This window comes from Oncorhynchus mykiss, chromosome 26 (genome assembly GCF_057628025.1).
Source record: "Oncorhynchus mykiss isolate SJ-2025 chromosome 26, ASM5762802v1, whole genome shotgun sequence".
NCBI lineage: Eukaryota > Metazoa > Chordata > Actinopteri > Salmoniformes > Salmonidae > Oncorhynchus > Oncorhynchus mykiss.
Genome location: NC_143047.1, coordinates 6,979,714 through 7,000,091, shown reverse-complemented (window position 1 = coordinate 7,000,091; position 20,378 = coordinate 6,979,714). Strand labels below are relative to the sequence as shown.

Sequence of the window (20,378 nt, the reverse complement as noted above, 5' to 3'; positions counted from 1 at the left end):
GTTCTCTCTCTCTCTCGGTCTCGCCCTCTCTCGTTCTCTCTCGTTCTCGTTCTCTCTCTCGTTCTCTCTCTCTCGTTCTCTCTCTCTCGTTCTCTCTCTCTCTCTTATTCTTGTCTCTGTATTCATATGACATGTTGGAACATGGGGGCGTATTCAGTATTGTGTCTAGTTACACATGTCTGTGTTGTGGGTGACCATGTGACAATAAGCCCTGGTTCCAAACACCTGTGTGCTCCTTTATGAAGCCATGACACGATGCTTCCTTTCCCTAACCCCTTTCTATCAGAGAATAGACCAGGGAGTTTTGCCTTGTATTGTCACACCGACACAACCTTCTCAGCCCGTTGTGTGTTTTGGTGATGATGTGTGTTTGTGATGCGTGTTTTATATTTAGATCCGTAAGCTGCGTCGAGAGCTGGATGCCTCCCAGGAAAAAGTCTCGGCCCTGACAACACAGCTGAGTGCTAATGTAAGTACAACAGGAGGGGAAACCTAGATACACACACACACACGTGGAAACATACGCCCACACAAACATACAGAGACAAATGTGTAAACACTAGGGCTGTTGCGGTGAATTCCGCCACACCGGCAGTCATGACCGCAGTCACATCTCACGTGACCGTTGAGTCACGGTAATCTCCTCTTATGCACTTTGTACAACAATGGCGCTGATGCGTTGGTAGTACCCAATTTGTTAATGAACGTCAGGTCGCTAATGGCCTGGTACTCGGGGTTCTATTGTCCCTCTAACCACTCTGATATTAATGCAAATGCAATCTAAAATCACTTATCTTCAAAACAATATTGTGCTGTTAAAACTCACTGTTAGGCGACATTGTTTGCCCTCACTGTGGTCGATACATTTTTAGGAAAGATGTTCAGCAACAGGTTGAAACTGAGTGGAAAGCATTGTTGTGGATCTTGTTTCAAAGCCAAATCACATTTTACTGGTCACATACACATGGTTAGCAGATGTTATTGGTCACATACACATGGTTAGCAGATGTTATTGGTCACATACACATGGTTAGCAGATGTTATTGGTCACATACACATGGTTAGCAGATGTTATTGGTCACATACACATGGTTAGCAGATGTTACTGGTCACATACACATGGTTAGCAGATGTTATTGGTCACATACACATGGTTAGCAGATGTTATTGGTCACATACACATGGTTAGCAGATGTTACTGGTCACATACACATGGTTAGCAGATGTTACTGGTCACATACACATGGTTAGCAGATGTTACTGGTCACATACACATGGTTAGCAGATGTTATTGGTCACATACACATGGTTAGCAGATGTTATTGGTCACATACACATGGTTAGCAGATGTTATTGGTCACATACACATGGTTAGCAGATGTTACTGGTCACATACACATGGTTAGCAGATGTTACTGGTCACATACACATGGTTAGCAGATGTTATTGGTCACATACACATGGTTAGCAGATGTTATTGGTCACATACACATGGTTAGCAGATGTTATTGGTCACATACACATGGTTAGCAGATGTTATTGGTCACATACACATGGTTAGCAGATGTTACTGGTCACATACACATGGTTAGCAGATGTTATTGCGACTGTAGCGAAATGCTTGTGCTTCTAGTTCCGACAGTGCAGAAATATCGAACAACTTCACAACAACTACCTAAAACACACAAATGTAATGTCTCGTCGATGTAGATAGGGAGGTGCTCCCGCTGTGGTTTCCTGAAGTACATGATCATCTCTTTTGTTTCGTTGATGTTGAGTGAGAGGTTGTTTGCCCTCACCTCCTCCCTGTAGGCTGTCTCGTCATTGTTGGTAATCAAGCCCACTACTGTTGTGTCGTCTGCAAACTTGATGATTGAGTTAGAGGCGTGAATGTCCGTGCAGTCATGGGTGAACAGGGAGTACAGGAAGGTGCTGAGCACGCACATTTTTGTGGGGCCCCAGTGTTGAGGATCAGCGGAGTGGAGATGTTGTTTCCTACCTTCACCACCTGGGGGCGGCCGTCAGAAAGTCCTGGACCTAATTGCACAGTGCTGGGTCGAGACCCAGGTTCTCAAGCTTAATGATGAGCTTGGAAGGTACTATGGTGTTGAATGCTAAGCTGTAGTCAATGAACAGCATTCTTACATACGTATTTATACCTCGTGTCCAGATGGGATAGGGCAGTGTGATGGCGATTGCATCGCCTGTGGACCTGTTTGGGCGGTATGCAAACTGAAGTGGATCTAGGGTGGCAGGTAAGGTGGAGGTGATATGATCCTTGACTAGTCTCTCAAAGCACTTCATGATGACAGAAGTGAGTGCAATGGGGCGATAGTTATTTAGTTCAGTTACCTTTGCCGCCTTGGGTACAGGAGCAATGGTGGCCTTCTTGAAGCATGTGGGGACAGCAGACTGGGATAGGGAGTGATTGAATATGTCCGTAAACACACCAGCCAGCTGGTCTGCGCGTGCTCTGATGACGCGGCTAGGGATGCCGTCTGGGCCAGCAGCTTTGCGAGGGTTAAAACAAGGAAATTGACGGCGCTTTCTAAGGTGATGATCATTTCAACACATTTAAGATGTCGCATGTACAACACACAGCCTAATAGCCTACCACATATTACACACGGACCGAATTCTTTGTCAATTATATATATTTTTAAACATATTTTAGATGTCTTTGGTACATAATTGGTCTACTCCAAAATTAAACAAATTCTAGTAATCTACTTTGAGTGTGGACTGTGTTATTATGCATATCGGATGGACTGGTTACCTTGTGCTACACTCCAAACCTTATATCCATGAGTCTGGGAGAGAACGTATAGGCCTAAGCGATGCTGTTGGCTCATTGATTGGGTTGCTTATAGAGTACAGTTAGCCTACAATTATGGTGTATTTGTATTTGATGTTGAATAGCCTAGTAATAAGGCATTTTTTTAGATTTTCCTAATTAATAGGCTGCCACGTTACCTTTTAGCTACAGAATATGATGGTTACCCCTAAAAAGAGGAGGATCACAGCTTTCTACTGCTGCTATGTTTATTTTTGAGCTGCTAATATTAAGCACCTTTCTCTGATGTAAAACCTGAGTAGTCTAGCCAGCATGATTGACACCGTGGGAAAGCGCAGCCTCCATTCACCATTCAAGTATTTTTTTCACCCCCTGCCCTTACTCCTGCCCATTTGATAATAGCCTATTTGAAATCTTAGTAAAGACCAGATTTAAATTGAGAATAGTGAGAGCATTATCACTTGATAAGAGAAGAGCGTGAGGCAAGGAAAAGAGCGCAAGCTGTTTTTGTGACTTTTTCCAAATCGCCAATATAGTTAGATGTATTCTCATTACTGGCCTCTAACATGCCCAGGGCCCACTTTGGGTCCCAACCCATTGTTTAAGAAACCCCGAGCAAGCTGACTATTTGTAGTAGATGATGACTATATTGGTTTGGTACTGTGTGTGGGTTGTGGTATAAAAATGGACCATTCCCCTTCAACCTTTTTGCTTTGCCTTCTAGTTTTTAATTGGAATGTAGGCTAATCGATGCGCTACATTAGCTGTTGGCTTTGAGATGAGAGAACTGTTGTTATTCGGTAACTCGGTTTGGATTCCTGTCAGTTGTTCTTGTCTTATCTACTACTAGTTCTGTCCTTGGAGCAGATCATCTGGGAGTACAGCTACTGTTGCTCTCATCACTCTCATGCTTTGACAATAAGGATCTTTGGCCATTCCAACTAAGTTGAACTATAATATAACCTCTTTGACATTATTCTAACCTGCGTTATTTCTCTGTGCAGGCTCACCTGGTGGCAGCGTTTGAACAGAGCCTGGGTAACATGACCATCAGACTGAAGAGTCTCAGTATGACCGCTGAGCACAAGGTGAGGCATTTTCACAGCACCACGTTACATCATTTAAAGCACAGTGGAATTATGTGCGTCTCGGCCCAAGGGAAACCAAAATATGAAAATACGATCGTGTATATGGATTTTTAGATATGTGAATGAATACGTGTTTTCCTTGAAGGACTGTGAGCTGAACGAGCTGAGGAAGAACATTGAGCTGCTGAAGAAGCAGAACAACGTGGCCCAGGCTGCCATAAACGGAGTCATCAACACACCTGAACTCACCTGCAAACAGAACAGGACAGGTAAGGAGAACCGAACCAAAACCATAGCAATATCTCCAACAACCTCTAACAGTTCCTTAGGGGTACAGTAGACTCCGAGAAATGATGTTTCCGCGAGCAGCACCGCAGATGCAATATATATACAAAGGTATGTGGACACCCCTTCAAATGAGTGGATTTGGCTATTTCAGCCACGCCCGCTGCTGACCGGTGTACAAAATCAAGCGCACCGCCATGCAATCTCCATAGACAAACATTGGCAGTAGAATGGTCTGTACTGAAGAGCTCAGTGACTTTCAACGGGGCACCGTCATAGGATGAAAATAAGAATTTGTTCTTAACTGGCTTTCCTAGTTAAATAAAGGTAACATAAAATGCCATCTTTCCAACAAGTCAGTTCGTAAACTTGCTTCCCTATTAGAGCTTTCCCGATCAACTGTAAGCGCTGTTATTGTGACGTGGAAACGTTTAGGAGCAACAACGGCTCAACAAAGAAGTGGCAGGCCACTCAAGATGTAAAGATCGTCCATCCTCGGTTGCAACACTCACTACCGAGTTCCAAACTCATCGGCACAAGAACTGTTTGTCGGGAGCTTCATGAAATCAAATCCAATGTATTTGTCACATAAAAAAAATATGAAATACTGCACAGTTTCCTAAGGGCTGGAAGCGAGGCGACCATTTCCGTCGGCACCATCGTGATGTTTTGTGTTTCCGTGGCCGAGCAGCCACACAAGCCTAAGCTCACCACGCTCAATGCCAAGCGTCGGCTGGAGTGGTGTAAAGCTCACTGCCATTGGACTCTGGAGCAGTGGAAATGCGTTCTCTGGAGTGATGAATCACGCTTCACCATCTGTAAGTCTGACGGATGAATCTGGGTTTGGCGGATGCCAGGAGAACACTACCTGCCTGAATGCATAGTGCCAACTGTAAAGTTTGGTGGAGGAGGAATAATGGTTTGGTGCTGTTTTTCATGGTTCGGGCTAGTTCCCTTAGTTCCAATGAAGGGACATTTTAACACTACAACATACGACATTCTAGGTGATTCTGTGCTTCCAACTTTGTGGCAACAGTTTTGGGAAGGCCCTTTCCTGTTTCAGGATGACAATACCCCCGTACACAAAGTGAGGTACATACAGAAATGGTTTGTTGAGATCGGTGTGGAAGTCTGTTATGTCTCAAACTTGCTCAGGAAACTTGGGGGGCCAAATAAAATCACCCGCGCCCCACCAGTTGGGGGACCCTGCACAATGCTGTTCATTTTATACATCTACATCATATCGCTGATTCTACCTTGAAGCTTACCCCTGGCGAAGGGAAAGGTGAAGTTAAGGACTTCCCACAATGCTGTGATACTGTATTATTTATGAGTTTTGAAAATAAAGTCTCTCTCGCTCTCTCACTTTGTCTGTCTCTCAACCCCCCCCCCCTCTCTCCTCCCCTATTTCTCAGGTGGTGGGGGTAGTAATGGCAGCCCCCTGCAGCAGCAGCAGCAGCCAGACCTACGGATGAGGAGACAGCACTCGTCAGACAGCGTCAGCAGCATTGCCAGTGCAACCAGCCACTCCAGTGTGGGATCCAACATGGACGCCGACGCTAAGAACAAGAAGAAGAACAAGAAGAACTGGGTATGTATAGTCGTACACATGCAGACGCATTCAAAGCGCACACTCACGGTCGTGATCGCTCACTAACACACACAGACATATCTTATTCCAAATGAAATCTAACCCCTGTATGTAGGTTTGTCTCTGTCTCACTTGTTTCATCTCTCTCTCTCTCTCTCTATATATATATATATCTCTCTCTATATATATATATATATTTGTGTGTTTGTAATTCACACTCTGGGGTCTCGTTCTTAGGCATCTTGCACAGGGGCCAAGGTGAATGCAACGCGATTAGCTTTCCTTGTAGACTCCAGTTCCTGTTCAAAAATAGTGTACAGTATAGGGAATAGTGTGTCATTTGGTACGTTACCTAGATCTACAAGTTGTAGAGGTGGTGTGTGAAATAGAGAAAACATGTTTCGAACATTTTCAATTCCCTGTTGATACAGGGAGTTAACGTTGCTCCATTTCTTGTTGTGTTCCCTCTTGCTCCTTGTTGCTGACAGATCGTGTCTTGCACAGGAGGACAGGTTGAAGATGACGATGTATGCATCCTGTTGGTGGTTTGGTTACTGTAGATGCTTTTAGGCTGCGCGCCTTATGTGTTGGTGTCTGTAGGCAGCAAAACAGCGATCGACCTGAAAGCTTTCGCGCCAGGTAATTGTATTTGTACCGCTTCAGAGCTGCTCGATGGAAGCGGCTCGTCTTGAGACTCTCTAAAGCTACTACTGAACTCTTTTTTGTTGCCTGCATCTACAGTATCTTGACGAGCTGATTGTTGCTGTAGGAGCTGCTTTACATACCCAGTGTGTCGCTGCTGTAGTGGTTGTAGCAAATCTATCTCCGTGTCAATCCTCCAGACGTGGGCTCAATTCCAATAGCATTTCAGGAATTGTATTGCATTCCAATAGAGGAATTTGGTTTCCCACAGGGTTTGAATTGAGCCCCGCTCTAATTGCTTTACGGTATTGGCTAGAGGTCGACCGATTATGATTTTTCAACGGCGATACCGATTATTGGAGGACCAAAAAAACCCGCTGATACCGAATAATCGGACGATTTTTTACATTTTTTATTTTTAATAATGACAATTACAACAATACTGAATGAACACTTATTTTAACTTAATATAATACATCAATAAAATCAATTTAGCCTCAAATAATGAAACATGTTCAATTTGGTTTAAATAATGCAAAAACAAAGTGGGCTCGAACCAGGAACACATCGACAACAGCCACCCTTGAAGCAGCGTTACCCATGCAGAGCAAGGGCAACAACTACTCCAAGTCTCAGAGCGAGTGATCTTTGAAACGCTATTAGCGCTCACCCCGCTAACTAGCTAGCCATTTCACATCGGTTACACCAGCCTAATCTCGGGAGTTGATAGGCTTGAAGTTATAAACAGCGCAATGCTTGAAGTATTTCGAAGAGCTGCTGGCAAGACGCACAAAGGTTCTGTTTGAATGAATGCTTACGAGCCTGCTGCCTACCATCGATCAGTCTGACTGCTCTATCAAATCATAGACTTAATTATAACATAATATAACATAATAACACACATATGGTTGAATCCGGAAACCATCATTTAGAAAACAAAACCTTAATTCTTTCAATGAAATACGGAACCGTTCTGTATTTTATCTAACAGATGGCATCCCTAAGACTAAATATTCCTGATACATTGCACAACCTTCAATGTATGTCATAATTACGTAAAATTCTGGCAAATTAGTTCGCAAAGAGCCAGGCGGCCCAAACTGTTGCATATACCCTGACTCTGTGTGACACAATTTCACCTGGTTAATATTGCATGCTAACCTGGATTTCTTTTAGCTAAATATGCCGTTTTAAAAATATATACTTGTGTATGGATTTTAAGAAAGGCATTGATGTTTATGGTTAGGTACACGTTGGAGCAACGACAGTCCTTTTTCGCGAAAGCGCACCGGATCGATTATATGCAACGCAGGACACGCTAGATAAACTAGTAATATCATCAACCATGTGTAGTTATAACTAGTGAATATGATTGATTGATTGTTTTTTAGAAGATAAGTTTAATGCTAGCTAGCAACTTACCTTGGCTTCTTACTGCATTCGCGTAACAGGCAGGCTCCTCGTGAGGCAGGTGGTTAGAGTGCTGGACTAGTTAACCGTAAGGTTGCAAGATTGAATCCCTGAGCTGACAAGGTAAAAATCTGTCATTATGCCCCTGAACAAGGCAGTTAACCCACCGTTGCTAGGCCGTCATTGAAAATAAGAATGTGTTCTTAACTGACTTGCCTAGTTAAATAAAGGTGTCAAAAATTTAATTTGGCAAAATCGGCGTCCACAAATACCGATTTCCGATTGTTATGAAAACTTGAAATCGGCCCTAATTAATCGGCCATTCCGATTAATCGGTCAACCTCTAGTATTGGCTGCTATTGAACCTGTCTAGACCCCAGTGATTTGTGTCCCTGTCCTCTGTCCCGTAGATGTAATGACATTGAAGTGACCCTGTATAAGCTGACTTTAGCTTTGAATGTCTATATGTGTAGCTCTAGCGATTTAATCATACAATACTCCTGGCCCAATCCGAGGACTTTGTGAGGAGTAGACTGATGTACGCTCTATATGCAGTTTCCTCGAGCGAAAGTCATGTGACAATAAGCTATCTTCAGATAGCCCGTAATTCTCATGTGCTTTTTGCACAGACAATAGGTGGTCCTTTGATAATTTGCGGATTGGATAAGCCGCATGTGGAAGAGTGTAGCATGTAGGGTGTATGCAGTCTGTCTGTGAGGTATCGTGGTAAGAAGGGTAGTGGACCGTAAACGAGCCCCCTGTTAGAGGGACATCGGTCTGGCGCCAGTGTGGGTTGAAGCAAATGGCCTTAGAGGCTTACGTTGCAGAGCAGCTGTGTTCCTATTCAAGTGGACACGTTATATTTGAATTGCCTTCCGTTCTGTACCCTGCTCAGAGATTCTAATGATACAAGTTCTAACAAGTGTAGATCGCTCTCTCCGATTCCTAGGATTTGACTTTTGATATTCCTTAGAGCATTTTCCACTTTTCCACAGTACACCTTCTGTAGCCTCCACTGGCTATGTCCCTACCACTGACACACTCACACACTCCCCACTGAACCTGTGCTGTTTTGTGTCTCTCTCTCTCTCTCTCTCTCTGTCTTCCTCTGTGCTATCGCTTCATGTGGCAGGTCTATGAGGTAAGAGTGGATTCAAAAAAAAAGAAAGGCAGCTTAACCTCGAGCTGACCTTAACCTAACCCCAAGCACTCTGTAGGTTACTAACGCAATCCCTCTCCTTCCTCTCCCGTCCTCAATCATCCCTCTCCTTCCTCTCCCGTCCTCAATCATCCCTCTCCTTCCTCTCCCGTCCTCAATCATCCCTCTGCTTTCTTGTCCGGTCGTGTTCTTTATCCTGCTTCCTTTCCTGGTGTGACTTTGAGCTCTGAAACAAAAACGTAACACAAGGCTCCATTATAAGGCAGTCATTTCCTGGTAATCGTGTGGAATTGCTGTGAATTGCTGTGAATTAAAGGTACATGAAACTGATAGTCTCCACGACAGCCTCTTTTCTAGTCTTATTCACTGCAGTGCGGTTATTCACTGCAGTGCGGTTATTTCTCTCTGCAGTCTACAGTGCGTTGTGTATTTATACACACACACAGTAGGTCAGGTTAGTGGACTGGATGTATGTGACCACACACACACACACACACACACACACACACACACACACAATAACCACCTCACAAGGACACTCACTCACAAGGACACCTCTTAGTGTTTGTGTTCGGAGCATAAAGCTCAAGTCACGGTCTCCCTGTAGCCCTAGTCCTTTTCCCCCATTGCTTCTCCTTCCCTTCTCTCTTTTCTTGGTCTGTTTCTCACTTACTCGGGCACTCCCCTCACCGCTGCCTCCCTCCGATTTCCCCGCCTGTTTTGGGAGACACTCACCCGCCACTCCTCTCTGCCTCTCTCCCGCCTGCAGTTGCGCAGCTCCTTCAAGCAGGCGTTCAGCAAGAAGAAGTCCCCTAAATCTGCCTCGTCCCACTCTGACATAGAGGAGATGACGGACTCCTCCCTCCCCTCCTCCCCTAAACTCCCCCACAATGGGTCCACAACCTCCAGCCACATGCTCAGGAACTCGCACTCCAACTCACTGTACGTATAAGGTGTGGTGTTTGTGTGTGTGTGTGTGTGCGTGTGTGCGTGTGTGCGTGTGTGCGTGTGTGCGTGTGTGTGTGTGTGTGTGTGTGTGTGTGTGTGTGTGTGTGTGTGTGTGTGTGTGTGAGAGAGAGAGAGAAAATGTAAAAGTTATGTCATTTGAGCATCTGTGTGTAGGCTGTCGGACTGTCTGGACGGTGAGGCAGAGACAGTGATGCAGCTCCGCAGCGAGCTCAGGGAGAAGGAGATGAAGCTGACGGACATCCGTCTTGAGGCTCTCAGCTCGGCCCATCAACTGGACCAGCTCAGAGAGGCCATGAACCACATGCAGGTAACATTCACACACACGGGGAAACGTACGTGCATGCACACACACTCACACACACACACTGTTTTGTTGACCTGCTGTTGCTATGGCTTCCTGTGTTTTCTCTCAGGGGGACATAGAGAAACTGAAGGCAGAGAATGACCGTCTGAAGCTGGAGAGTACGGGGAGCAGCAGAGCCCCCTCCCAGGCCTCCATCTCCTCTTCGCCCCCTCACCATACACACACCCTTGCACAAGGGCCTGGCCTGACCCAGCACAGCATCAACCTCACCGAGTCCACCAGCCTAGGTAAGAACAGCATGTTTTGATGTGGGTATCTGTACAGTTGGGTAAATGTGTGAGCATGCGTTTTTTTAAGTGTGTGTACGTCTGTATTTGTGTTTGGGCATGATGGCCTTTTGAGAGTGTGTTGGCCTGATAGCTGTTTCTATTGTGAATGGGTGTATTGTGTGAGTCTCACTCTCCTCCCCCTCTCTCCTCTCAGACATGTTGTTGGATGATACAGTGGGAGATGGAGTGATGAGGAAAGAGGGACGACACGTGAAGATAGTGGTCAGTCTGGACGAGGACCTCTCCCAGGAGGCCAGGGCTCGCCACTTCCTGATTGGCTGTATCGGTGTGAGTGGTAAAACCAAGTGGGACGTCTTGGACGGGGTGGTCCGTCGCCTCTTCAAGGTAAACACTTTGAAGGAATGACTTCATTCGCGGACAAAGGTTTCATTCATTTGATTTATCTTTCCAATATCCAAATAAGTGACACAAGAAATTCACAGTAGAGTTGCATGTCACCGAACCCTTGGCCTTTTCCCTCCTGCTTCCTTAGGAGTACATCACCCATGTGGACCCACTGAGCCAGCTGGGGCTGACCTGTGACAGTGTGGAGGGATACAACATTGGGGATGTGCATCGCCATAGCAACACCGGCATCTCTCACTCCCCCGAGCTGCTGCCCTGCGGCTACCTGGTTGGAGACAGCGACACCATCAACATCAGGCTCAAAGGTATGAGCGTGTGTGTTTCTCTAAATGTCTGCGTCTCTCCTCACAATCTGGTGTGTGTCGTGCTCTCTGTGTAAAGTGTTTCCCTCTCTCTCCCTCTCTAGGTGTGAGCAGTGAGAGTGTGGACTGCCTGGTGTTTGACACCCTGATCCCCAAGCCCATGCTGCAGCGCTACGTGTCTCTGCTGAGGGAGCACCGCCGTGTCATTCTCTCTGGCCCCAGCGGCACCGGTAAAACACACCTGGCCAACCGTCTGGCAAGACACCTGCTCCTGCAGGAGGGCCGACCCCTGACCCCTCACTCCGTCGTCACCTTCAACGTGGACCACAAGTCTAGCAAGGTACGTAGCGATGCCCCTGAAGCACCGTCGCCGCAGCATGGGGCACCGACTGGCGAGGCGATACACTGTGTGTTGTGACCATTAATTTGCCTTTTTTTCTCTGTTATATGGGACGTGTCTTTAGAGGCAGAACTCAACAGTGGGTCTATGTTAAAACAACTCAGTAGGGTTTTTGTGCATTGAAAAAAAGACTTGATGTGTAAACCTCTGTCTCTCTCTCTCTCTCTCTAGGAATTGCGTCAGTACCTGTCAGGCCTGGCTGAGCAGTGCAGCGGTGACAGACTAGAGGCAGAGAGCCCTCTAGTGGTCATACTGGATAATCTGCACCACGTCTCCTCTCTGGGAGAGCTCTTCAACGGGGTGTTCAACTGCAAATACCAATGTTGGTGAGTACACACACACACGCGTGCGCACGCACAAACACTTGTGTTTATTGTAAATGTGTTGATTTTCTGTGTGTGTGTCCCCAGTCCCTACATCATCGGTACTATGAGCCAGGCCACATCCTCCGCACCCAACCTACAACTCCACCACAACTTCAGGTGGGCTAACTCAACAGCCGTAATAACACTAGATATACCAGTTGAAGATCAATAGCAGCTGAAAGGAAACCCCAGCAAAATGTTTGAATTTGAAATGCACTTTACATGATTAATCACCAGGTGGCAGCAACAGACTGGGCAGCAATCCATTGCCCTCTCCATTCCTTCCGAATGGAAAGATGGAGTGTCTTCATTGGCTGTATTCATGAATGAGTCACTACCAATTAACTCCTCCTCCTCTGTCGTTTGCGTATGTGATCAGATGGGTGCTGTGCGCCAATCACTTGGAGCCGGTGAAGGGCTTCCTGGGTCGCTACCTGAGGAGGAAGCTGATCGAGACGGAGATCGGCAGCCGCAAACGCGTCCTGGAGCTGGTCAAGATCATCGACTGGATCCCTCGCGTCTGGCACCACCTCAACCGCTTCCTAGAGGCACACAGCTCCTCTGACGTTACCATCGGTAGGTAGAATGCACAACGACGTCATAAACCAGCTATATGCCCCAATCTAAAAGAAATGGAAAAGATAATCACAGTAATTTTAAGATTTGTGGCGCTTATATTTTCCATTAATTTGGGGTTTAAGGCATATAGCTGGATCTACAAAACCGATGGGATGGGATGTGGACTAATCTTGACATTAGGCAAATTTTGTGGTCTGAGAACATCTTTATGCACAAATTAGGATTTGGAAGGAAAGGCACAGTAGCACTATTTAACATCCATCTGACCTTTGACCTTTGCCTCCCCAGGGCCACGCCTCTTCCTGCCGTGTCCCATGGACGTGGCTGGCTCCAGGGTGTGGTTCACTGACCTCTGGAACTACTCCATCATCCCCTACATGCTGGAGGCAGTCAGAGAGGGACTGCAGGTAGGCTAAGTACATAAAGCCATGCAACAGATGTGCAACACATGCATATCCGCTCACACAGGCACACTGAAACATATCGGTCACAAAAAACAAACAAAAAATATGCACACACACACTTAACATATTATTATCATATCTCTCCATTGATACTTACAATGCTCTCTCCCCTCCATCCGTCTCCGTCTCTGTAGCTGTACGGCCGTAGGTCAGCATGGGAGGACCCAGCACGCTGGGTGATTGACAGCTACCCCTGGTCAGCCACGCCCACACCTGCTGATTGGCCCCCGCTCCTGCAGCTCCGCCCAGAAGATGTGGGCTTTGACGGTTACTCCGCCCCCAGGGAGGGCATCAGGAAGGAGCCGTCGCAGAGTGACAGTGACGCAGACCCGCTGGTGAGACAAAGGCACACACAAATGCTCAAAACAGGTCAAGTGTACACACAGCACACACAAGCAGGCAATGCAGATCCATGAGACAACACAGACACACACACACACACACACACACACAGTCACACTCACGCTAACCTTTGACCCCGGCGTCTCTGTCCTCAGATGAGTATGCTAATGAGGCTGAAGGAGGCAGCCACTTCCTCCAGCCCTCAGAGATACGACAGCGACTCTAATACCAACAGTCACCAACATGACATCCTGGACTCAACACTAGAGTCAACATTGTGAGCCGACGACTCCTCCTTCCCAAGAAGACAAAAAAAAAATGCATTCAGTTAACGTTTTTATGTTCAGCCAATGCAACATTTCTTTTGAATGCGTTTTTCCAAGCTCACGCCACAAAAATCAAGCCACTCTAATTGTCATATCAGGAACACTACGGGTGCAGGCAACCCAGAACGAGAGGAGAACTGAACAACAACAAAAAAGGAGCGAAACAGAAAGCTGCTGCTGTTGCTCTGTTCTATTTTTGCACCGTCATGGCCAACCGCTCTCCAGCTACTCCTCATGTACCGTTTAGACAAACAACTGACAGAAACCAGCGTTTTTACACTGTGTATGGAGCATCATCTCCATCTTCGTTATTTTCCTTATCAGCATCAGTACCGGGGTCTCCTTATTTCAGAAAAGAAAGAGACTGCGTCGTGGAGCCAAAACCACCACATCAACAAGCCAGGCTCCTCGCGGCTCTTCCCCAGCTGCAGTGCTCCAAACTGGGCTACAGATTGAGCTACAGGCCCTCTCCTCTGGAGCATGGTGCTGGAGGTGTCATCTTCGTCATCTCCACAGAGACCAAATTCACTGGTTCCCAATGCCCCCCAGTGACACACACACACACACACACCTATCACCATTCACCTGCCCCTACATGTGACTCCTTTTGTCCCAAACGGGTCGCCGTAGCATAAGCTTCTTCTCCAGAAGAAAAGTCTCTACTTTGGTGCTGGACTGAACTTTAAAAAGATGCCTTACTTTTTTTGTAACAGACTATGTGCATAGGCTACTTTTTTAAATTTAGTATTTTTGGCTGTGAACTTACAGGGCTTTAGAAGTCGACACTCTCTTTGCGTTGTGCCTCGGCAGGTGGGCTTGTAGAACTATCCTCATATCAAACACCAATGCCATGTTATTAAGAGGTTATTAGGGCTTGAATAGGGAAAGGGACTTGGGCTTTAATGACATGTCATTCATTGTATTACTCCCAATGCAGAAGAGAAGAGAAGTTTGTAAAAGTTTGGATATAACTTATTAAGGGGGCGACCCCGTGAGATAAAGTACATTTGGTTGGTGCTCAAAGTAAAGAATCATTTTGTAATGGATATGTCATGGATATTGGGGGAGAGATTATTAAGGAATTGCTTTGGTCTCTATACCTCATCTACCTTCTATACACCCCTTTGCGCCTTTGCCGTGCTTGTCGTCTGTTTTGATTATGCGATGTGTAATGATTGTCGTCGTCATGACAAAATGTCGAGTGAACATGTAACAGCGTGTATAATCCTGCTTTGTTTTAAAGTCATTTTTTACTTGAGCTCATGTTTTAAAGTCATTTTTTTACTTGAGCTCATGTTTTAAAGTCATTTTTTACTTGAGCTCATGTTTTAAAGGGGTGTGTTTTGTTTTGGTCCGATAGTTATTTGTTTCCAGCATCGCTTCCGTTATCTTTCAATGTTTTGGGTGTTTCTTAGTCATCAATCCTATGCAACATTCATTTTGAACTCAAAAATTGAAGCCAAGCCTTAAGGAGAGTTCTTTGAGGTTTTTCAGCACTGCCAAGAGATGTACAGCAAGCGAAGGATTTTGTGACTCATTTTTGGGGAGCTGGTACAGTCTTTGTTCATTTACATAATGAAATCAAAGTTGTGTCTGTATGCCTGGGGGGGGTCTCTTGTCATAGTCAATGCAAGCACACACAAAAAAAACGGATACGTAATGTGTTTGTCAGTCTGTATATCCACTTGCGAAAACCCTGCTGGCTTTGAGAGGTTTGGATGGTTGAAATGGATGTCGCTGTTGAATTCACATGTTCTTAAAACTCAATGAATGTGTAGCATTCTGTGCTATGTAAAATATATATATATATATGTAACATAAGTGTAAATACTTGATTACCTTGTGACATTTTGATGACTTTTCTAGCCAATTTGTAACTACTTGAACATCAGTATTTTGTGTACAGTCTCTTTTGCATCAGAGCAGGCGTGTGGAGTTTATCATCAATGTTCTCTCCAGAGCTTGGAGAACTGATTCTCAAGGTCACTGTGCTAGTCTTAATTAAGTTATTTGTGATTCAATAAAAAAAAAACATGGTTATTTATTAATTAATGCAATGTGACTTATCAATTATGGCTCTCTATTAACATAAACCTGTCTAATGTTTTTTTTGTTGTTGTTGTCAATTTCCACTTTGTAATAGAAGATATACCATGTAACTGTTACATTTTATTTGGTATTTGTACAAAACATGGGGAAATATACACACAATACATTGAAATAAAACATGGTGAAATATTAACACATATATATATATATATATACACACACACACAATACATTGAATTAACAAAATCGTATAAATTATGCACAACATTTCTACACTTTTCAATAAAAACTCTAAGTAGTCCAGGTAACTCAATTTTCTTGGCATAAAATTTCCATACAAATAGTTGTACAAAATACTGTACAATTGAAAGAGCTGTGCAAAACAGCAAATCATTTCTAAGTATATCCTATAAACAGGGACAGCTCCAGGCATAAGCGATATAAGTGGTCGCTTAGGGCCCCCGGCCACTAGGGCCCCCCATATATTTTTTAAAAAACTCAGTCAGGTTCTCAACTTACTGTTGAGAGTTAGAATAGTAGAATACACAAGGTGCAAGTTTGAAATGTGGTTGTGCATCGGCAGCTCTTCTCTTGTTTTGTCAGACACTGACAGTCACTCAATGAGCCATTCCTGCAAACTATTTTTAGATCGGTAAGTTAGTCTAGGCAGTTATCAAAACTTGTAGAAAATCATGGCTGAATACCGACCCGGCCCATTGTGTTAGTCACTCTCACTCTGATAGCATTAACATGACATGTCATGGCAAAATGAATGGAACTGAATGACATAACATTTCAACACTTTCTCTCTGCGCCATGGCAACATGTGTAGAACTGCAGAAAACTTGCTTTAAAACGGCAAAAATGTTTCTCAGCCCCATGGCAAAATGAGTGGAATTGCATGAAATGTAGAATAAAATTACAACCTTTTCTTTCCACCCCATGGCAAAATATATAGAACTGCGGAAAACGTGCTTTAAAACTGCCTCATTTTCCATATGCCACATGGCAAAATGTGTAGAATTGAAGGAAATTGACTTTAAAACTCTGCTGTCAAAGGCAAGAGCCGGCCCTTCCTATAAAATAAACCCTGCAGTTATTTTTAAAAGAAATAATCATGGATATAGCTTAAATTGTTTGGACAGAAGTTCATTGTTTTAAAAATTGGAGGAACATGAAAAAAATTAATTTCTTCTTAGTATTGGTCTAAATGAAGGGATACAGCCTCTGGCAAACCTGGTCACACAGGTACAGTTAATATGTGGATAACCATTTTATAAGCAAATAAATTATGAAACTGTGATCTCTTCTTCGTCCGATTCTGAGAACTCCGAGTGCTTGCTGGAGAGAGATGGCGACGAGAGGTTCGATCCGGCGCTGTTAGACAACTCGCGCCCCGCCGCGGGGGAATGGCAAAGGCCAGGCGCGCCTCTAGCACCGAATGGGTCCTCATCCACCTCGTCCTCCTCTTCCTCCGCGGAGGACTTCTTGCCGACGTCGCTGAGATCTGGGTGTGGGTTCGTTTTAGTGGGCAGGGTCTGCTCTCGACAACCTCCTGACGACAGGAGCTCCCTCTCTTTGGAGTTCCTCCACTTCATTCTGCGGTTCTGGAACCAGATTTTAACCTGGCGAAGAAAAAGGAATAGTACAGCCAGGTTAGTTCTGTTTCAGTTTGTAGAAGTTGACTTTATTACAGAGTTGCAATAATACAAAACAGAATCAGCTTTAGCATGCATGCGCGTTAGCGTAAATACACGCGTATTACGCACAGCTTAGCCCTGGGCAAATAAAAGTACGTGATTTACCTGTGAGTCTTTGAGGCCGAGCTTTGAGGCCAGCTTCTTCCTGTCTGGTTTGCTGATGTATTTCTGTTTCTGGAACATCTTCTCCAGAGCTTTGCGCTGCACGTCAGAGAACACCGCCCGTCTGAGCATCCCTCTTCTCGGCTTCCCTCTGTTGGCCAGTGGCCAAGAGAAGGTCCCGGGGATGGGCACGACCGATGAAGAGGCTGTGGTTAGAAGAGGGGGAGACGTTAATTCAACAAATAAACACTGTTCATTCATAAAGAGCGTGCCAAAACGTAGCAATAGGCTTAAAATAGACGTTAACATCGGTCCCCTGGAAGGCTATTTCTTTAGCCAACTAGCCTACTTTTTTTTTACTTTTTTTTTTACACTAGTCTACAAACTTTGCAATCTGTTATGATTGAATATGCTTCCCCCCTTTGGCCGCGGAATACGTCTCCTTTTTGAGTGAAATGGCACGAGGTGACTAATTAGCACATTGGTCGGTCCCCAGCCGCATTGGTATGGTAAGGAGGCAGCGTATCCTTTAAGGAACCCCGCGAGGACGGATAGAGGAGTTAATAAACCGTGAACGGTAATTGTGTAGTAATGAACTAACGCAGAAAAGACTCTGGACAGGCTGCGAATGCCATATATTATCGCGACAAAAGGAGATTTACACTTTCAAACTAAACACCACTGCATACCTGAATACTGATGCCGAGGGGCCCAGGGTGCATTTGTTCTGCCCTCAAATCATTTTCATTAAATGAACACGAACAGCTATTCAGGCCGCTCGAGCTGTTTCGTGAAGGTATTCAGCGCATCCCATGAAAAGACTCCCAACTCCCATTATGATTCGTCTGAATGAAAACGCGGACTAGCGACTTTATAGACTTTTCTAAGAGATTATTATTTATTTCGTCCTGTTGATTGGCCCCAGAGTTTAAAAAAACGGAGAGGCGAAGGAGGTTGTATAAGGCATGGTGTGTTTTTCAGGTCAGGGATATAGTAAAACACTGAACATTTGTAGTGTGCACTGATTAGATTATTGTTCATGCAAAGAATAATTATTTACAAGTCAATGAATTATTGCACACTTGCACATGTATGCCTATCTATAAGCCTACCATGTATTGCCAAATAACTTGGGCTAAGACCACCTTCATATCCACAACTCATGGTTGCACTTCCCATAATCAGGCACAACAACGAGCTATGTGGTCTTGTGAGAATATTGAAAGCAGTGAATGGCGCCTAATAGGGAAATTAGTGTATGACTGGTCTACGCCTCTTGCCCGCCTGGTAGAAGTCACTCTGGGTGCGTGGGTGGCTTGCGCAGGGGGGGAGAGCTGACCAAATTGGTTATGGTGCTGAAAGCATTGTTGGCAGCCAGTGGCCCAGTGCCCCTGCCCTGTGGGAAAACGCGGGACCTTGCGGAGGAGACACCAAAATGGCCTTAATGCATGAGACCGTGGGGGGGAAGAGACCGAACCGCAGCCCGTCTCGAAATTAAACCGTGATGATTCCGGATAATGGGTTTACTAGCAGTTGGGGGAAAGAGGGCTATGTTAGCAACCAGTGAGCTCAGCAGCAGAGAAGTCAGTGCAAATGGAACCAATTCCACCCAACCACACCACACCCACTCTGAAAGCACTGAAAAGTTCGCAAGCTACGTTTTGCAATGATATGCGTGCCTATACAGGGCATGTGCAAAAAGGTGCAACTTTCAGAGCTTTCAAAGCATTATTTGGAAAAGTCGTTCTATAAAACATTTTGATATGAAAAGTTCTGAACGCTGTCCCAGTCGAGAGGTGAGTATCAACTGTGCGCAAAGTGCAATTCAAAGGTGTCTGAACGTGCATAATTAGTTCTTTACCTGGGAAATATGCAGACCTGAAGAAGGCGGGGTGGAAGGATCCGTCGAAGTAGGGGAGAGAGAAGGCCTTGGGGTGCATACTGTGGTGGATGGCGGGGGGCAACGATGCTGTAGAGGAAAATACCATGTGTCAAGGAACGCCAACAATCAAGGCAACACTCATGAAGAGACAAACACGTTTCTCTTTTACAATCTCTTTTACAATATGCTAAGTGTAAAGGAACTGCTAAAATTACCAATTAGAAAGAAGGTAAAACTTTGTTTCACACTCACCGGTCTTTGGTGATGGTGCAAGGATTGCGCTGACTCCAAACTTAAGATACTTTGGATCTTTACTGCTCGGTTGTGACGTTTTCGGCGCGCATGATTCGCGCCTCAAGGCAGTTGGAGAGACGATGCGCTCCAGTGGCATGGCACTGAAGGACATGGTGGTGGTGGTTGTCGCCGGGGAGACGCTTGCTGAGGGGAGCGTCCGTCTGAGGTGGTACCCCGCCGGCCTGCTTATCCGCAGCAGGTCCTCCACTAGGAAGCTGGAATGGGTTGGAAATGCGTTCTGCAGGGACTGGTGTACCGGCAAGGAGGCGGAGGGGCGGTAAAGGCCTGGGTACATCGCATTAGGCGCAAGGATGCTTGGGATCATCATGGTCCCGTCTGTAGTATAACGCAACACGAAACGATCTGTTGAAATACTCCGTCAAGAACAAATGAGGATCTGATAGGTTCCAATCTGAATGACTAGCTTTACTCCTCTGGCTCCTCTACTCTGGGGAAGGCGTTTTATAGCAGGCTGCCCCAAAGCTCCTTTCAGAACTGTCAGCCTCAACAATGAGGTTCAACAAAGTTCTCTACATGGGTCGCTTTCAAGCGCCGTGCCGGGAGCGCTGATTGGCCAGAGAGTGCAATTTATGATTGGATTAGACTCCATAAGCAAGGAACACACAATGTCCCTTC

General features: G+C 45.3%; 2 protein-coding genes across 3 annotated transcripts in view; one reads left to right on the top strand and one right to left on the bottom strand.

The window, feature by feature from the left end:
* The window catches only part of LOC110506288 (neuron navigator 2), a 130,305-nt gene extending 114,538 nt beyond the window's left edge, over nt 1–15,767 (top strand). For both annotated transcript variants that reach the window (XM_090221779.1, XM_036963581.2), the window contains 16 exons: nt 395–469; nt 3,799–3,882; nt 4,028–4,151; nt 5,583–5,758; nt 9,739–9,911; nt 10,092–10,245; nt 10,352–10,529; nt 10,726–10,916; nt 11,065–11,242; nt 11,344–11,579; nt 11,811–11,965; nt 12,050–12,121; nt 12,384–12,580; nt 12,872–12,990; nt 13,182–13,382; nt 13,545–15,767. In XM_090221779.1, coding sequence (XP_090077905.1) covers nt 395–469; nt 3,799–3,882; nt 4,028–4,151; nt 5,583–5,758; nt 9,739–9,911; nt 10,092–10,245; nt 10,352–10,529; nt 10,726–10,916; nt 11,065–11,242; nt 11,344–11,579; nt 11,811–11,965; nt 12,050–12,121; nt 12,384–12,580; nt 12,872–12,990; nt 13,182–13,382; nt 13,545–13,670 — 2,439 coding nt within the window. In that variant the 3' untranslated portion in view covers nt 13,671–15,767. The remainder of the gene's footprint in view (nt 1–394; nt 470–3,798; nt 3,883–4,027; nt 4,152–5,582; nt 5,759–9,738; nt 9,912–10,091; nt 10,246–10,351; nt 10,530–10,725; nt 10,917–11,064; nt 11,243–11,343; nt 11,580–11,810; nt 11,966–12,049; nt 12,122–12,383; nt 12,581–12,871; nt 12,991–13,181; nt 13,383–13,544) is intronic.
* Nucleotides 15,768–15,864: 97 nt separating this feature from the next.
* dbx1a (developing brain homeobox 1a) lies at nt 15,865–20,178 on the bottom strand. The gene is made up of 4 exons (XM_021585753.3): nt 19,701–20,178; nt 19,428–19,535; nt 17,570–17,772; nt 15,865–17,389 (listed from the first exon to the last, which is right to left on the bottom strand). Exons 1-4 carry the CDS (start codon nt 20,068–20,070, stop codon nt 17,054–17,056), a joined length of 1,017 nt encoding a protein of 338 aa, XP_021441428.1. The 5' UTR covers nt 20,071–20,178; the 3' UTR covers nt 15,865–17,053.
* Nucleotides 20,179–20,378: the final 200 nt, after the last annotated feature.